Raw genomic sequence first — 18,364 nt, 5'->3', positions numbered from 1 at the left:
GCAGAGCAAGAGGAAGACCAAAGAAAAGATGGGAACACTGTATAAATAAAGATTTGAGTGAGAAGGGGTTAAGGGGTAATGAAGTTCACAACCGAGGTTCCTGGAAATTGTTGACTAAAAATGCTGACCCCACTTGAGTGGGAAAAGGTAAAGAAGAAGAAGAAGAAGAAGTATTTTCCTTTACACCTATCATTGGGAAAATGAGTGAGTAGAATTGATTTTTTTTTGGGGGTGTTTAGAGCTGCCCCACAATACATGATTAGGAACTTACGCAGTATGTCACCCTTGATTATCTTTATAGAAGAGAGAAGACAAATTGAATTTAACTGTTTAACTTCGAGAGAGAAATTATAATTAAATAACGCATTTTTTTTTCAATATGAGTGTTTCACCGCCGTTATTATTTTGTAGCAATTACACAACTGCTTCATTAGACTCATGTAACCAGTGTCGTAGCATGCCCATCCTGTAGTATGTCTCTCATCAGATGGGCGATGCGATTGAATGAAATGAGTGCAATTTTTTGTTGATGATGGGACTCGAAGCCAGGACCTTCTGCATGGCAAGCAAGCGCGTTACCACTGGGCTAACCGTATTGGCTAGTTGAACTGAATGAACATGATGAGTTATGGATTGACAGTATTTTTATTTTCTTTACCTGTACAAAGTCAATGCAAGAAGCATTGTGTCCTTCAGTCCGGTTGGTTCTAAATTTCATTTTCTGTATGACAGCAATCACACCTGCACTGCCTCCTCGTACGGTGAACAAACAGTCCCAGGCATGTTTCCCTGATAGCCCTTTTAGAAAGTTTTCTCGAATGATGATGCCAGATTTATTTTCATACCCCAAGTTGAGATTCCGTTTATCAAAGAGTATAGAACACACATTGTCATTCTCCAACAAAACTGGAAGAGATAAATGAAAGGAAGTGGTTCAGTAATTAAGTAAGTAAGTAAGTATAATATGGTTCATATTTAGATTTTCAGTGTGAGAAAAGACCTAATAATTTTTTGAATTACTCATGAGTAAATCAAGACAACGGGTCTATTGACTTGAGAAATAATCATCATACATTTGGAATAAACTTAAATTGTAGCATTCAATCATTTGATTAGGCAATATGATTAGTTACAAAGTTCAGTATGAAACAATCAGGTTTCTTAGTTTTAAATCAAGATTGTGGTTTCAGCCATAAATAGAACCAGATGGGTTGTACCCATTTCTTTGTGTACCAAACCTCTGAGGTCATTCAGAATGAGACATCTAGTTGACAAACATGCTTATTTACTTATTGAAGAGAGAAATAGATAATGGATGTATGAAGACTACTCTTATTGCAGATAAGGTTAAAACTAAAGTAAATAGACAGATGGACTTACATTCAGTGTACAAGTAGCCCTGTTTCACTATTGAGCAAATGATTACATAGAAGAAAATCACACTTCCCTTATTCATAGCTGGTTTTATGAGTTCAGTTTTTACTACATATCATGCTACAGCCACTTTTATGCAGCAGAAAACATGTAAAATACACTGAGATGAATCATTTGAAAGGAAAACCCAAGAAAAAATGGAAAATGATAAAAGAAATTTAGAAATTTCAAACACCTTGGTGTTTTTTTGTTTACAATTTTCTTTCACGCTGTTGCCAAATGAACTCCCGATGGGCAGTCCAAAATGAGGTGCGTAAGACGCGTTTACAAGTGCCTTAATGCTTCATTAGATTTTTTAAAAAACAAATTTAGTAACAAAGAAAAAATACAGGTACGTCAATAAAATGGCTAGAGGAGAAAAATAGCTTACTTTTAATATAAAAATGTAAAATTCATCCTGGCTCAAAACAGCCACAATTTTCGAGTCAAAAAACCAGATTGTCAAATTTTGTGAATCATCCTGTATAATGTAGGTACGCAGGAATGCATAATCAAACCAAAAAACACGGCGCATTAAAATTGTACATTTGGCAACAATGCAACACGACAAAAATGTCAAAAATGCAAAAGTTCCAAAAGTGTTTCATTCATCATTCATCTTTGATTTGATAAATTAATATGACATTTTTTCCGAGTGATAAGTAATATCTTGATCTTCTGATAAAATCCTTTTCCGATTCAAACTTCTTGTACAGAATAAATCATCCCATTGATATAATTTACAGTTCATTTCTTCAACCCAAGTTCAACCTTATCTAGTACCTACCTTTTTCAGCCCACTTTCTAATCAGTAATCATGAAACTTTCCTGTCTTTTTGAAGTTCACCAATGAAATCAGCATGTGAATTCCCCTTTCTAGAACCTACATAGGCCCAACATCTCTCCGACAATAACACTGCAAAATGAATGATGATTTCTTATCTCAAAAAACAGATCCAAACCAAAATACATCCAAAGGTCACAACTACAAACTCAATATCAAGAAATGGATCTGTCTCCACGGATAACTTTCAACAGTTCACCGAGGAATCCATCAGGACTGGACCTCTGAGTAATTTTGTTTTCAAAGAAAAACGTAAGCTCCTAAACCAATAATACCTACCTTTGTAGCTCCATATGAAGCAGACATTTCTCTTTCACTCTCTGAACACTAGAGTCTGCAAAATGCACAGGGACTTACTTATTAACAGTAGCTTGGTACTTGTACACCCACATAAACCTCTGATTCAGTAGTCTTGTTTGAAATGGTAATTATGCAGAAGTCACATCCGTGGAAAAGAAAAGCTCCTTTTTGTATTCAACCTAACCCTATAATAACACAAATCACTGCTCTAATTGTGAAAACTCCTTCTTGCATTTATCCTAACCCTATAATAACACTGGTCACTGCTCATTTGTGCCAGTTCCTTTGGTTCCTCCACGGACGTGACTTCTGCACAAGTACCGTTTGAAATAAGTACACTTTGGGCTTAACAGGTTAGAGAGAGAGAGAAAAAAAAATAATAATAGCTCACCCCTAAAGGGGATTTAGCTAGAAAGATCATTGGAATTCTTATTTATCTCTTATGGCCGGATCCATAAAGCTAGTTTAAACTCAGTTTAAGTTTACCTCTCGGATTAAGCAGTACGAACAATTTCTTTTTCAGATGGATACTGTTTGGAACAGTCTCATTTTCAGTTAGATCTGAAACAAGCCCTGAAAAATGATCTGGCAGTAAAATATTTCAGTCAGTTTGTTCAAATCAAAGGCTTCTACAATGTATACAAACTGTTGAGGTCGATAGAATCAATAATGACTACCTGTGATACCAATGAATCTGAAAATAGGGGTGAGTTTTCTCCTGGTTAACAAGGGGGTATGATTTTCCTTGGTTAAAAAAAAAATGTAATTTTTCCTTTTTGTCTGATTGTTTTTAAAAAAGGATCTGGTTTACAAAGTGGTACCAGTTATCAACTTATCACAGAATGCGAAAGTGGTCCATGGCTCATGTAGGCCAAAACAGAGTTGAGTGGAGAGCAAAGAGCATGATTTTTTTTTTTTTTTTTTTTTTTTTCATGAAACGCGCATGACAGAGCTACGGCGCATGCATGACGCGCAGGTAAGCCTGATTTTTACTTTCTATTACCCCCTATATACTTCTCGGTACCCCCTATGTACGTCTATCCTTCTCGGTTCTCGGATTTAGATCGGTTTAAAATATAAATAAATCATAGGTCGTACACTTTCGAGACCATTACAAACCTCAGTAATGTCTAATGTGTGTAATTAACGCAGTGGTTTTCGGATCTGGAGGTAGGTAGTTCCATCCGTTCAAGTCCAAGTTAAGTCATAGAATTTATCGATTCGAATTAATTGGGGAACGACCTTTGGACCAATCATTTATTTTGATAATTGGATTTCCCACATCACTAATTAAAAACTTGTCATTAACGTACAGGTACGACAGTTGCAGAACAAGATAGAACAGTTAGAGGTGGATGTGACATATAGCCGATTTAAACAAGAAGCTAGCAACGCACGATCTACAAACGATGCTGCTGCCACCACGGTGAAGAATTTGGAAGCTCAGGTAAGTGGAGCTTTCAGTCTCTCAATCAGCCCTGGAATGATTGCTTTGGGATGACATTTGATTTTGGCTATAAAAATTTATCGATGCCCTTCGCACTCAACCTTTGCTATTTCGTTAACAAGGGGAATTTCAGGCTGGTATCCTCCCTTTTTAAAGTTTCCCAGCCAGACTAAGCTGTTCTACTCCCTGGTTAAAGTCCCCCAGCCAGACTGAAGTCTCGTAAAATATTTATAATAACATTAATAATACTCGATGGAAACATAATTACAACATAGTATATCCTATCTGACTCTCCTATCTGTCCTTTATGTTCCTTGAATGCCCCTATGAACTCCTCACACCTAAACTTCTGTCCTGCCTTGGAAGCCAGCAATGACATTGTAGGGAAATATTGGGATGCGAGAGGAAAAATGGCCTAATGGTCAAAGATCCCGACATTTGCAACATACATACATACATATTATGTTTGTACATGCCTATCTGTAGAAGTGAAAATTTGTTCTGGTTGTAGGTACCTGGGTAATACAGGTACCTCCCTACTTCCCACCTATATTAGTCTACAATATACAGTGAAACTCATTGTAGGCAGTATAGGTAACTAAAATACCTATTTACTTACATACTACAACATTCAGTAAAAACTAATTTAAATTCAAAGCATGTTCTCACGGATGAATAGTATCATGAGTGTTCTGTGTTCAATGGGAAAAGATAAAGATTTCAGTGGAATGTTAGGTGTTGCGTGGAATCGGAATCTTACACAGCTATGGAAAAAAATGGCTGCGATAGAAGGAACTGTAACAAGGAAGAAGGAAGTTAGTCCCGAAAGTGAGGAGAGAAGGAACTGTAACAAGGAAGTTAGTCCCGAAAGTGAGGAGAGAAGGAACTGTAACAAGGGAGTTAGTCCCGAAAGTGAGGAGAGAAAAAACTGTAACAAGGGAGTTAGTCCCGAAAGTGAGGAGAGAAGAAACTGTAACAAGGGAGTTAGTCCCGAAAGTGAGGAGAGAAGAAACTGTAACAAGGGAGTTAGTCCCGAAAGTGAGGAGAGAAGAAACTGTAACAAGGGAGTTAGTCCCGAAAGTGAGGAGAGAAGAAACTGTAACAAGGGAGTTAGTCCCGAAAGTGAGGAGAGAAGAAACTGTAACAAGGGAGTTAGTCCCGAAAGTGAGGAGAGAAGAAACTGTAACAAGGGAGTTAGTCCCGAAAGTGAGGAGAGAAGAAACTGTAACAAGGGAGTTAGTCCCGAAAGTGAGGAGAGAAGAAACTGTAACAAGGGAGTTAGTCCCGAAAGTGAGGAGAGAAGGAACTGTAACAAGGGAGTTAGTCCCGAAAGTGAGGAGAGAAGAAACTGTAACAAGGGAGTTAGTCCCGAAAGTGAGGAGAGAAGAAACTGTAACAAGGGAGTTAGTCCCGAAAGTGAGGAGAGAAGAAACTGTAACAAGGGAGTTAGTCCCGAAAGTGAGGAGAGAAGAAACTGTAACAAGGGAGTTAGTCCCGAAAGTGAGGAGAGAAGAAACTGTAACAAGGGAGTTAGTCCCGAAAGTGAGGAGAGAAGAAACTGTAACAAGGGAGTTAGTCCCGAAAGTGAGGAGAGAAGAAACTGTAACAAGGGAGTTAGTCCCGAAAGTGAGGAGAGAAGAAACTGTAACAAGGGAGTTAGTCCCGAAAGTGAGGAGAGAAGAAACTGTAACAAGGGAGTTAGTCCCGAAAGTGAGGAGAGAAGGAACTGTAACAAGGGAGTTAGTCCCGAAAGTGAGGAGAGAAGAAACTGTAACAAGGGAGTTAGTCCCGAAAGTGAGGAGAGAAGAAACTGTAACAAGGGAGTTAGTCCCGAAAGTGAGGAGAGAAGAAACTGTAACAAGGGAGTTAGTCCCGAAAGTGAGGAGAGAAGAAACTGTAACAAGGGAGTTAGTCCCGAAAGTGAGGAGAGAAGAAACTGTAACAAGGGAGTTAGTCCCGAAAGTGAGGAGAGAAGAAACTGTAACAAGGGAGTTAGTCCCGAAAGTGAGGAGAGAAGAAACTGTAACAAGGGAGTTAGTCCCGAAAGTGAGGAGAGAAGAAACTGTAACAAGGGAGTTAGTCCCGAAAGTGAGGAGAGAAGAAACTGTAACAAGGGAGTTAGTCCCGAAAGTGAGGAGAGAAGGAACTGTAACAAGGGAGTTAGTCCCGAAAGTGAGGAGAGAAGAAACTGTAACAAGGGAGTTAGTCCCGAAAGTGAGGAGAGAAGAAACTGTAACAAGGGAGTTAGTCCCGAAAGTGAGGAGAGAAGAAACTGTAACAAGGGAGAGCGCCTTGACCACTACACCACCGAGGTAGGTAGCGCCTTGACCACTACACCACCGAGGTAGGTAGCGCCTTGACCACTACACCACCGAGGTAGGTAGCGCCTTGACCACTACACCACCGAGGTAGGTAGCGCCTTGACCACTACACCACCGAGGTAGGTAGCGCCTTGACCACTACACCACCGAGGTAGGTAGCGCCTTGACCACTACACCACCGAGGTAGGTAGCGCCTTGACCACTACACCACCGAGGTAGGTAGCGCCTTGACCACTACACCACCGAGGTAGGTAGCGCCTTGACCACTACACCACCGAGGTAGGTAGCGCCTTGACCACTACACCACCGAGGTAGGTATTCCATACCTCGGCTGGGATTGAACCCACGCCCTCCTGTTTACCAGGCGAGCGCCTTGACCACTACACCACCGAGGCAGGTTTTAAGTACCTAGCTATTTGAAAATAGCTTTGATCTTGCTTTCTTTCCCTTTCAAAATGTCTCATCCTTTCTCTCTCTCTCCCTCTCTCTCTCCTCTCTCTCTCCCTCTCTCCCTCTCTCTCCCTCTCCTCTCTCCTTCTCCTCTCCCTCTCCTCTCCCTCTCTCCTCTCTCCCTCTCTCCTCTCTTTCCCTCTCCTCTCTCTCCTTCTCTCCCTCCTCTCTCTCTCTCCCTCTCTCCCTCTCCTCTTTCTCCCTCTCTCCCTCCCTCCCTCTCTCCTTCCCTTCTCTCTCTCTCCTCAAAACGTGTTTTGGCACTAAAATCTGACCATCGAAAATTTGATCCGATTACATTACCTACTTTCCTTCCTATAGGATAAGGAAAGTAAAAATGGCTGCGATAGAAGGAACTGTAACAAGGGAGTTAGTCCCGAAAGTGAGGAGAAAAGGAAGACACGATAGAAGAAATCCAGCCGTTCCTTCCTATACAAGGGAGTTAGTCCCGAAAGTGAGGAGAGAAGGAACTGTAACAAGGGAGTTAGTCCCGAAAGTGAGGAGAGAAGGAAGACACGATAGAAGAAATCCAGCCGTCCCGAAAACGAACCTTTTTTTGTTTAGGATAAAGATTCCCGGGTGGGAATCGAACCCGGGACCTAGCGCTTACAAGTCAGTCGCTCTGCCCTCCAAGCTGACTAGACTGACAAGCTATGCCACCGAGGTAGGTAGCGCCTTGACCACTACACCACCGAGGTAGGTAGCGCCTTGACCACTACACCACCGAGGTAGGTAGCGCCTTGACCACTACACCACCGAGGTAGGTATTCCATACCTCGGCTGGGATTGAACCCACGCCCTCCTGTTTACCAGGCGAGCGCCTTGACCACTACACCACCGAGGTAGGTATTCCATACCTCGGCTGGGATTGAACCCACGCCCTCCTGTTTACCAGGCGAGCGCCTTGACCACTACACCACCGAGGCAGGTTTTAAGTACCTAGCTATTTGAAAATAGCTTTGATCTTGCTTTCTTTCCCTTTCAAAATGTCTCATCCTTTCTCTCTCTCTCCCTCTCTCTCTCCTCTCTCTCTCCCTCTCTCTCCCTCTCCTCTCTCCTTCTCTCTCTCTCCTCTCTCTCTCCCTCTCTCCTCTCTCCTCTCTCTCTCCTCTCTCCCTCTCTCCTCTCTTTCCCTCTCCTCTCTCTCCTTCTCTCCCTCCCTCTCCTCTCTCTCTCCCTCTCTCCTCTCTTTCCCTCTCCTCTCTCTCCTTCTCTCCCTCCTCTCTCTCTCCCTCTCTCCCTCTCTATTATTTGAATTTGAATAACCACTATTAACATCATCTTCCTCAAGGTCCTGTTCAAGCAACTCCTCTCGGCCGTCACCTACCTCCACTCCTGGAACATCGCTCATCGGGATCTCAAATGCGAGAACATCCTCCTATCCAAGCCCGACTTCCTGATGCTCACCGACTTCGGATTCTCCCGCTATTTCCATCCCGGCGTGACACCACCCAGTAATACGTTCTGTGGCAGTGCAGCGTACGCGGCGCCGGAAATTTCTCCCTCTCCTCTTTCTCCCTCTCTCCCTCCCTCCCTCTCTCCTTCCCTTCTCTCTCTCACACACACACACACACACACACACACACACCGTCTCTCTCTATCTCTTTCTTTTCTCTCTCTCCTCCTCCTCTCTCTCCCTCCCTACCTTTTTCCCACATAGAGTTTGTGGCAGTCATACAATGTAACAATGTGCATCGTGGGATTTCAAGATAAGAGTGCAACCTTCTGTTTGTAGTTTTGTTATCAAAACAAACTCCCAGTACAGTACTTGTCACTTTTCCTATACAGACTGCTATAGTGTTATAGCCTGCTATAATTATATGTACTTACATGTGATGGTATTTTACTTACAGAATACCTGTAGTATCTAGTACTTGAGATTTTCGTTGCAGTTTTTAGCTAAATTTTTAGTTTTGCTTTGATTTTGTGTGATGTCGGGCGTCGTCAAGTCGTTTATTATTTTTCGCTAGTAGATAGGTAGGTACATTTTTTGAAATCAGTTCCAAGTGTTGACAATTTTGCATTTAGTTTGCTTCTTTGTCCGTTTGTTTGATCCGCACTTTGAGCAAAATTAAAATCTCTTTTGGGCGATACCTATGTGCAAGAGTGATACTCGTGTACCCATGTGTGAGATCAATAATTTTTACCCGGAAAAAATCGACAGATAAACATTTCTCATAGGTAATCTTTTTTTTGCTCGTTTTCTATTTCGGTTCTGTCAAATGAACGAAGAGTACGTGTTGTGTTTTTTCTATCAATGTCCTACACAAGCCTTGAGCTTATAGGACAGTGATATACTACTATCAGTCTAACTCTGAAGATGTGTTTATGATTATGATAATAGAGTAACTAATTAGATCAGAAGTACAACAATAATTTTATTCGGCCAAGCTAATTTCTTAATCATCATTTGTTTTTTGGTTTGGTTTCAGTATTTGGAGGAGGAACACTGTCACACCGTGTTAGAGTTCTGGCTGGCTGTTACCAATTTCGAGCGACTCCTATTGGACGCCTCAAACACCCAGGAAGAATCTCAGAACGATGCCATAATCATTTACGATAAGTAAGTACCTACCTACGCTTCAGAAGGTCCTGGGATCGATCCCCTGGGGACCGATATTTTTTTTTTTTCGCGCCAAATTTGTTTGTTCTTAACTAATTTATTTACATCCTAGGGAGGGTCTCTATCGTAAGGAGAAATTTTAATGATTTTTTGTTTTTAAAAAAGGATGAGTTTATGTGTTGATCACACAAGAACACCAGAAAGACAGTTAGACAGCGCTTATAAATCTTTTATTGTACGCCACAGAGAAATAGCCATTTTCAGGTAGTTGTAGAGGAAAAACTACAAAATGATTACTGCTACTGATTTACTAAACTCAATTCTGCAGTGGCTACAATACACCACCAAATCAATGTTTCCTCTCTCCTCTTCCATTTTGGTGTTAATTACATATTTAAATTATTCCATTTTAGTACGTACGGTCCATTCAAATTTTATCCACAAGTTTCGCTTGCTTAGCTATTTTGAATTGGCGTCAAAAACGTAATCTTTCGAGTGGTTTTTTTTCTTACAACAAAATTTCATTTCCATTCAATCATCTCCTGAAAAACGGCAGTGACTTTTTTTTACTGGTGATTTTGATTTGATTGATTTTGCTCATGACTCTAACCTGAATCCAAAAGTGAATTTTCAAATAAGGTCGTTCCATCAACTCGATAACATGGTGAAATAACAGTGATTTGTTTTTTTGCTGGTGTGAGTGACTTAAAATTGTTCAACCGATTGAAGATTTAAATCAAGTGAACATTTTCTAAAGTGAAGTGAATCATTCAGTTAATCACTTGAATAACCAATAACTGAAAGCGTTAAACATTCTCTAAAGTCTAAACTCGTTGATCAAAATATTTTATGCCTTAAATCCAAAGAATACTTTAACCCTTTGAAGAATTTAACCAGTGGATGTCCAAACTTTTTGAAGAGTTCAACTTTAACCTATCGAAACCATCTGAAAACTGTAACACATCCAAAACCGTTAACCCATTGGAATCCTCAAAATGAGTGGCGACCGTCCGTCGAGTAGCGACACTTTTAGTACGTACGGTCCATTCAAATTTTATCCACAAGTTTCGCTTGCTTAGCTATTTTGAATTGGCGTCAAAAACGTAATCTTTCGACTGGTTTTTTTTTCTTACAACAAAATTTCATTTCCATTCAATCATCTCCTGATTTTGAATTGCGTCAAAAACGTAATCTTTCGACTGGTTTTTTTTTCTTACAACAAAATTTCATTTCCATTCAATCATCTCCTGTTTTAGTACGTACGGTCCATTCAAATTTTATCCACAAGTTTCGCTTGCTTAGCTATTTTGAATTGGCGTCAAAAACGTAATCTTTCGAGTGGTTTTTTTTCTTACAACAAAATTTCATTTCCATTCAATCATCTCCTGAAAAACGGCAGTGACTTTTTTTTACTGGTGATTTTGATTTGATTGATTTTGCTCATGACTCTAACCTGAATCCAAAAGTGAATTTTCAAATAAGGTCGTTCCATCAACTCGATAACATGGTGAAATAACAGTGATTTGTTTTTTTGCTGGTGTGGGTGACTTAAAATTGTTGAACCGATTGAAGATTTAAATCAAGTGAAAATTTTCTAAGGTGAAGTGAATCATTCAGTTAATCACTTGAATACCCAATAACTGAAAGCATTAAACATTCTCTAAAGTCTAAACTCTGAATCCAAAAGTGAATTTTCAAATAAGGTCGTTCCATCAACTCGATAACATGGTGAAATAACAGTGATTTGTTTTTTTGCTGGTGTGAGTGACTTAAAATTGTTCAACCGATTGAAGATTTAAATCAAGTGAACATTTTCTAAAGTGAAGTGAATCATTCAGTTAATCACTTGAATAACCAATAACTGAAAGCGTTAAACATTCTCTAAAGTCTAAACTCGTTGATCAAAATATTTTATGCCTTAAATCCAAAGAATACTTTAACCCTTTGAAGAATTTAACCAGTGGATGTCCAAACTTTTTGAAGAGTTCAACTTTAACCTATCGAAACCATCTGAAAACTGTAACACATCCAAAACCGTTAACCCATTGAAATCCTCAAAATGAGTGGCGACCGTCCGTCGAGTAGCGACATGGGCTCAAATGTCGGCCAGGTCATTCAATCGGCCGGCTACAAGCTGGGCAAGTCCATCGGGACCGGGTCCTACAGTAGCGTACGCCTAGCCTACAACCTGAAAGCCAACAACCAGCTGGTCGCGTGCAAGATCATCAATAAGGTATAGCCCAGGAAAAATAAGGTTTGTGTTGGAAATTTTTAGAGAAAAGCTGAATTTTTTCCAGGTGATAGAACACGTTGAGACATATTTTCTCCTAAAAGTCCCCGGGGATCATCCTTGTGACCTTGTGCTTCCTCAGATACAGCTACTTGAAGATAGCTTTGTAGGCCTTTGGGAAAATGCCGATATCTCCGAAAATATTTATCCGAAGTGGATGATCTTTTTTTTTTCATTAAAATCTAAAGTAAACGGGCTACATTTTCACTCCCGGCAGTTTTTCAATGCTTTAAGAAGTGGTAAATTTCGATATATCGATATATTTTAACATTTTTAACGATACATCGAAATCGGACATCAATTTATCGATATTTTAAAAAATATTCATTCCTACATTAAGGATAAAGATTCATCAACATGTTCCTACCCCGTGAGTTGGACATACTGAAACGGATCAAGCACCCCCATATAGTTCGCGTGCTGAATATGTTTTAACGATATATCGATATATCAAAATCAGACATTTCAATATATTAATATTAAATTCCCACGATATATTCCTACATTAAGGACAAAGCCTCATCTAAGTTCATCAACAAGTTTCTGCCTCGTGAGTTGGACATACTGAAACGGATCAAGCACCCCCATATAGTTCATCCCCGGGGATCATCCTTGTGCTTCCTCAGATACAGCTACTTGAAGGTAGCTTTGCAGGCCTTTGGGAAAATGCCGATATCTCCGAAAATATTTATCCGAAGTGGATGATCTTTTTTTTTCATTAAAATCTAAACTAAACGGGCTACATTTTCACTCCCGGCAGTTTTTCAATCGGACCTATAGATTTGCCGTAATTTCCATTTCAATATATTAATATTAAATTCCCACGATATATTCCTACATTAAGGACAAAGCCTCATCAAAGTTCATCAACAAGTTTCTGCCCCGTGAGTTGGACATATTGAAACGGATCAAGCACCCCCATATAGTTCGCGTGCTGAATATGTTCGGTCTCGGGTCCCGTGTGTTTGTATTCATGAACTACTGCTCGTTCGGGGACCTGCTGGATCATATTCGGGACAACGGACACTATAGTGAGGACAAGGGGAAGGTAGGTCCTGTTTTTATTAATTATTTAACTTCTTGTTTGCTCCGGGTTTCCTGGAATGGAAGCGGGAACTCTGGTATGGAATCCTAAGGCTTAGGTCTGATAGTAAATCTGGAATCTGTGGACCATTTAAGGGGTTTACTCTTTTCATTATTCATTAGTCATGTCCCATGGCGTAGTGGTCACTGCGTTCGCCTTACACGCGGGAGACCCGTGTTTCATTCCCGGCGGGGTAAAAAAAAAAATGCATCATGCAAATGATTTATTTCGTGACTGGCTGTTGCGGGGCCCACTCAGCCTCGTGAGGAAAATGAGTAACTATGTAATATTAATGCGCATAGCGACCAGTACCAAGCATGGCAGGTAAACATGGCAGGGAGCTGGATTATTGAGATATTTGGAAAAATCCTACAATGCTGCAGTGAGAACCAAAGTTGTGATATAATAACAAAGAAACGGCCATTATTTATTTATTATTTGATTCATGAACTACTGCTCGTTCGGGGACCTGCTGGATCATATTCGGGACAACGGACACTATAGTGAGGACAAGGGGAAGGTAGGTCCTGATTTTATTAATTATTTTTTAATATAAGATTTAACCTGCCTCGGTGGCGTAGTGGTCATCAAGACGCTCGCCTGGTAATCAGGAGGGCGTGGGTTTGATTCTAGCCGAGGTATGGGATTTTATCCTCAATTATTTGAGAATTTGACCACATAATAATGGAGCTCTAAGGGTTAGGTGGTAGAGAACGCCTAAGGCGTTTTCCTCGCCTAGTGGTTGCCTTCCACTCAAGAGTCTATTATTATAACTTCTTGTTTGCTCCGGGTTTCCTGGAATGGAAGCGGGAACTCTGGTATGGGATCCCAAGGCTTAGGTCTGATAGTTAATCTGGAATCTGTGGACCATTTAAGAGGTCTACTCTTTTCATTATTCATTAGTCATCTCCCATGGCGTAGTGATCACTGCGTTCGCCTTACACGCGGGAGACCCGTGTTTCATTCCCGGCGGGGTAAAAAAAATGCATCATGCAAATGATTGATTTCGTCACTGGCTGTTGCGGGGCCCACTCAGCCTCGTGAGGAAAATGAGTAACTATGTAATATCAATGCGCATAGCGACCGGTACCAAGCATGGCAGGTAAACATGGCAGGGAGCTGGATTATTGAGATAATTGGAAAAATCCTACAATGCTGCAGTGAGCACCAAAGTTGTGATATAATAACAAAGAAACGGCAATTATTTATTTATTATTTGAATAACCACTATTAACATCATCTTCCTCAAGGTCCTGTTCAAGCAACTCCTCTCGGCCGTCACCTACCTCCACTCCTGGAACATCGCTCATCGGGATCTCAAATGCGAGAACATCCTCCTATCCAAGCCCGACTTCCTGATGCTCACCGACTTCGGATTCTCCCGCTATTTCCATCCCGGCGTAACACCACCCAGTAATACGTTCTGTGGCAGTGCAGCGTACGCGGCGCCGGAAATCATCGAAGGCACCCCGTATAATCCGCTACTTGGTGATATATGGTCAATGGGGTGTATACTGTTCATTATGCTCACCGGGATTATGCCGTTTGATGATTCGAAAGTTATGGAGATGGTTTGTATTTTTTGAGTAATGCGCCTAGATTTGGAGGGAAAGTTATTTTGAAAACATTTTGGTTTTACATTGTTTCTAATGCAGGGAAAATGTATTACTAGTAACTAACAGCCCCATTTCCGTTCCTAATTACTAGATATAGTTTTTTTTGCCAGATTCATAACACCATGACGTATCAGAAAAGCTATTATCATAACATACGAGTAATGTTGAGTCCTGTTATTATTTACATTATTGGTTCTATTGTGACAATATGATAAGTGATAACGTTAGATGAATCGTGACGATGTGACAACGTTAGATGAATCGTGACGATGTGACAACGTTGGATGAATTGTGACAATGTGACAACGTGACAACATTGGATGAAGTATTTTGAATAGTTGTATTTTCCTTTACACCTATCATTGGGAAAATGAGTGAGTAGAATTGATTTTTTTTTTGGGGGTGTTTAGAGCTGCCCCACAATACATGATTAGGAACTTACGCAGTATGTCACCCTTGATTATCTTCCCGGTCAAAGGAGAAAGTATGCAATGACCAGGCGAGAAACTTGGTTGGTAAACCTGAACACACCTTGACGGACTCGACCCCGTACCTCTTACCTTATTTAGTAATTTTGAATATTAAGTTCTGCTGTGACGTTTAAGTTTGACAACATACGATAAGAAATCAGGGCTGTATTTAGGGCTGCCCCCTTGAGGTTCATTTTTCTCCTTTACTGTAGGCCAGACTCCGAAAATGTGGAGCATCTACCCCCTCCCCCCTTGACAAAATCCTGCATACTGCCCTGTTCCTAGCCTAGCCTTTTCCTATTTAATTTGCCAGCCTAGTTAGCTTAGTTGGTAGTGCGTCTGCCTTGTAAGCGCTAGGCCGCGGGTTCGATTCCCGCCCGGGGCGGATTTTATCCTGATGGGATAATGTTCGTTCTCGGAACGGCTGGCTTTCTCCTATCCTGTCTTCCTTCTCTCTCCGATTTCGGGACGATAAGACCCTAGAGTTACAGTTCCCTCTGTCAAACCTCTTAAAAAAAAAAAAAAAAAAAAAAAATAGAGAAGTGGTCAATGTAATCAAATTAAAATGTTCCTTCTGATATTATGTTGTTTCATAGGTACCACCTCCCTCCCAAATAAATGAGGAGGTTCAACAGACCTAAAGCACCGTTCAAACCGGTGGAAAATTGGTATAATACGTCGGTGAAACCGTCATAATAAATTGGTATATTGGTAATACCGGTATAATTTATTGGCTTGAGATGTAAAGGCAGTGTTTTCCGCCCGCCAGTACACTCGACCGTAAAACACCAGCCTTACTCACTTTACACCGCTTTTTCACTAGATCTTTTGCATACCTACTGGCGCTACCTAGCGGACGAAAATAGCAACTGCGTTAAGTCTGACGTCACACATCTTCATTAGAACGGAAAATAAAAATTGAATTTTCGATCGTTTACAGTTATTTTTTCGGAGTTTTGACCTCAGATTTGGATTTTTCCCGACTTTTTACATAGGAATCGACCATTTATTCATAATTTTTACCCATTTGCAACTCCTCCATTGAAATGTTGTACCTTGATCTTCAAAGACCTTGAAATGAATAATATTCATATTTGCTTTTGCAGTTGTCAGAAAACTTGTATGTCTTGATTGTACCAATGAAAAAACGTTCGAAATAAAAAGAAATAAAAGGTTTCAATTGAGATATTTTCCAAGAAATAAATTTGATGTTTTTTATTTTATATTAGGTATCGTTTTTATTATTTTTAGTAGGATTATATTCTATCCTGTCTTCCTGCTCTCTTCTCTTTCGGGACAATAATACCTTAGGTTGACCAAAGTACAAAAAGTCATGATCTCCCAAAATAGGGAGTTTCAGGAAACTCATTAAATTGCCAAACTATCTATAAATTTGTCCTGTTTTATTCAATTTCTGTGTTTGTTTGGTCAGGTACCTGTCTTTGCAAGCTACCTGTCCTCTAGGATTCACGGATGAGGTCCGTTATCGTACCGAACTAGCTATTTGTGACGAAGCAGGACCTAGGCCGGACTGTTTTGCTGCTCCCTTGGCGGTGGTACGAGCGTTCCTAAGACATCAACTCGAGCTGTTTGTCTCGGCACAACATTTCGATAGGTGAGTTTGTGAAAGTAGTGCTTCGATTTCTCAATTGAGCACAATTTACTTTTATATGCAAATTGCATTAGGAAATACAGAATTGCTTTCAAATCCAAATTGTATCTATTAGAAATAAGGTGCTTTAGCCGCCCTAGTTAGTTTGGTTGGTAGCGCGTCTACCTTGTAAGCGCTAGGCTGCGGGTTCGATTCCCGCCCGGGGCGGATTTTATCCTGAACGGATAATGTTCGTTCTCGGAATGGCTTTCTGCTGTCCTGTCTTCGTTCTCTCTTCGATTTCGGAACGATAAGACCTTAGCAGTTACAGTTCCCTCTTTTACACGCTGTTACACAAACCTGGAAATACACAAATTGCATTGGGAAATAGGTAGGTAAAGGTAGGTACATAATACGGAAAATTTTCACCCGGAAATCCATAATTGCTTTCAAATCCAAATTGTATCCATTTTTAAGACCTGTAACGAAAAAACCTCTCCGGAATAAGCACACGAACTCTATTCGCCTGTTTCCCTTAGATTTCTCTCGGATATCATCGGGTGTGCTCGTAAAGTGTCGCCTTGTTCCTCAGTGTCTTCAGTTTCCACAGAGTCCGCTAGTCTGATGGCGAGCGCTAGTTGTACGGGTAATAGTCGGCCGGCAGGGGCCGGTCATGTGCGGGGGCTGAGTTTCGGACGGATAGACGAGCTGGGGAGGTTCGAAACGGATGTGTGTCCGGAACCGAACAAGAAAGGTAAGTGTTTTTCTACAGCCCTAGTGCCCAACCTATTCAGAGGAAGATCGACTTGAATTTTCAATACAGTCTTGTGATCAACTTACCTAATGAGAGACAAGTGTGTGTAAGATGATATTGCCAAGTTCAAAGACTGCTGGGTGTGATGGTCGCGATCGATTTGAAATCAATCCGCGATCGACCAGTTGGCAGCCTTGTTCACAGTATATCCCAGAATTCCTTTATATTTTAAATTTTTGAATTCTGGCCAATCCTAGGATTAAAATAGGGCGTATGGCTCATCTAGTGATGACATTAAAAATCTGGTTCGACCGCGGGAATTGGCACTCTATGGATAAAAATGGCCATTTCTCGAGAAGTTCATATGAGAACCCATATTTTTACACTTCATTTTGACCTTTCATTTTTCATACTTATATACTTCATTTTTCTAAGGGAAATTTCGGGCTGCTATCCTCCCTGTTAAAAATCCCCTGTAAAATTTCCATACATGTTTCATTTCTATTCTATTATCTTGTAACTTCTCCTTCCATGTTGTGTTCCACCAGAGTCAACCACCAGTAACAACATATCAAACCATCTCTTGGAGGGTTTCGGCAGTCATTATATTAGAAGTTCTGTAAAATATTAATACCTTTTTGGTTCTCCTTTTCAAGAGTCAACCATATCCAAAGTGATGAAGCGCCTCACCATGAAAGAGACCAAGGGGGAAGAAGAAATGGCGTGGAGAGAAGAAATATATGGGTTAAAAGTCCCTTGTAAAGATGCAATGCGCTACACACGGATCAGCTTAACTCCATAGCCGTACACAAAAATCCCAATCTGAGGCTTACGTGTAGGGGCAAATAAATAGCCATCTTTTTTCCAGTTATGCAATGCGCTACACACTGATCAGCTTAACTCCATAGCCGTACACAAAAATCCCAATCTGAGGCTTACGTGCAAATAAATAGCCCTTAAAGGATGGGTTAAGCTTATACGAATCTACACACGTAGGTAGGTACCGAGAATAAATGTCGGTTGTTCCGGATCTTTTTCTGAATCGGTTCAGCCAGAGGCAACGTTCAATGTTCCCGTTCTAAACAGATACCTAAAGTTAAGGAACGTTGTGCGCCATCGGTATCTAGACGAAGGTACCGAGAATAAATGTCGGTTGTTCCGGATCTTTTTCTGAATCGGTTCAGCCAGAGGCAACGTTCAATGTTCCCGTTCTAAACAGGT

At 40.6% G+C, this 18,364-nt stretch overlaps 3 protein-coding genes across 3 annotated transcripts; 2 read left to right on the top strand and 1 right to left on the bottom strand.

Moving 5' to 3' along the window:
* Positions 1-658: 658 nt before the first annotated feature.
* Positions 659-1,601, bottom strand: LOC103513607 (the record flags this gene model as incomplete). Its single annotated transcript, XM_008478453.3, has 2 exons — positions 1,381-1,601; positions 659-906 (listed from the first exon to the last, which is right to left on the bottom strand). Coding segments are annotated over exons 1-2 (324 nt in total), but the record flags the coding sequence as incomplete, so codon positions are not given.
* Positions 1,602-2,037: 436 nt separating this feature from the next.
* Positions 2,038-17,214, top strand: LOC103513605 (regulator of G-protein signaling rgs-5). The gene is made up of 8 exons (XM_026826756.1): positions 2,038-2,509; positions 3,081-3,263; positions 3,508-3,533; positions 3,873-4,004; positions 8,067-8,258; positions 9,208-9,338; positions 16,231-16,413; positions 16,929-17,214. Exons 1-8 carry the CDS (start codon positions 2,341-2,343, stop codon positions 17,197-17,199), a joined length of 1,287 nt encoding a protein of 428 aa, XP_026682557.1. The 5' UTR covers positions 2,038-2,340; the 3' UTR covers positions 17,200-17,214.
* Positions 11,035-14,368, top strand: LOC108252918 (testis-specific serine/threonine-protein kinase 6). Its single transcript, XM_026826753.1, has 3 exons — positions 11,035-11,571; positions 12,473-12,676; positions 13,963-14,368. Exons 1-3 carry the CDS (start codon positions 11,398-11,400, stop codon positions 14,296-14,298), a joined length of 714 nt encoding a protein of 237 aa, XP_026682554.1. The 5' UTR covers positions 11,035-11,397; the 3' UTR covers positions 14,299-14,368.
* Positions 17,215-18,364: the final 1,150 nt, after the last annotated feature.

This window comes from Diaphorina citri, unplaced genomic scaffold (assembly GCF_000475195.1).
Source record: "Diaphorina citri unplaced genomic scaffold, Diaci psyllid genome assembly version 1.1 scaffold994, whole genome shotgun sequence".
Lineage (NCBI taxonomy): Eukaryota > Metazoa > Arthropoda > Insecta > Hemiptera > Psyllidae > Diaphorina > Diaphorina citri.
This window is presented reverse-complemented; position numbering and strand designations above follow the sequence as displayed.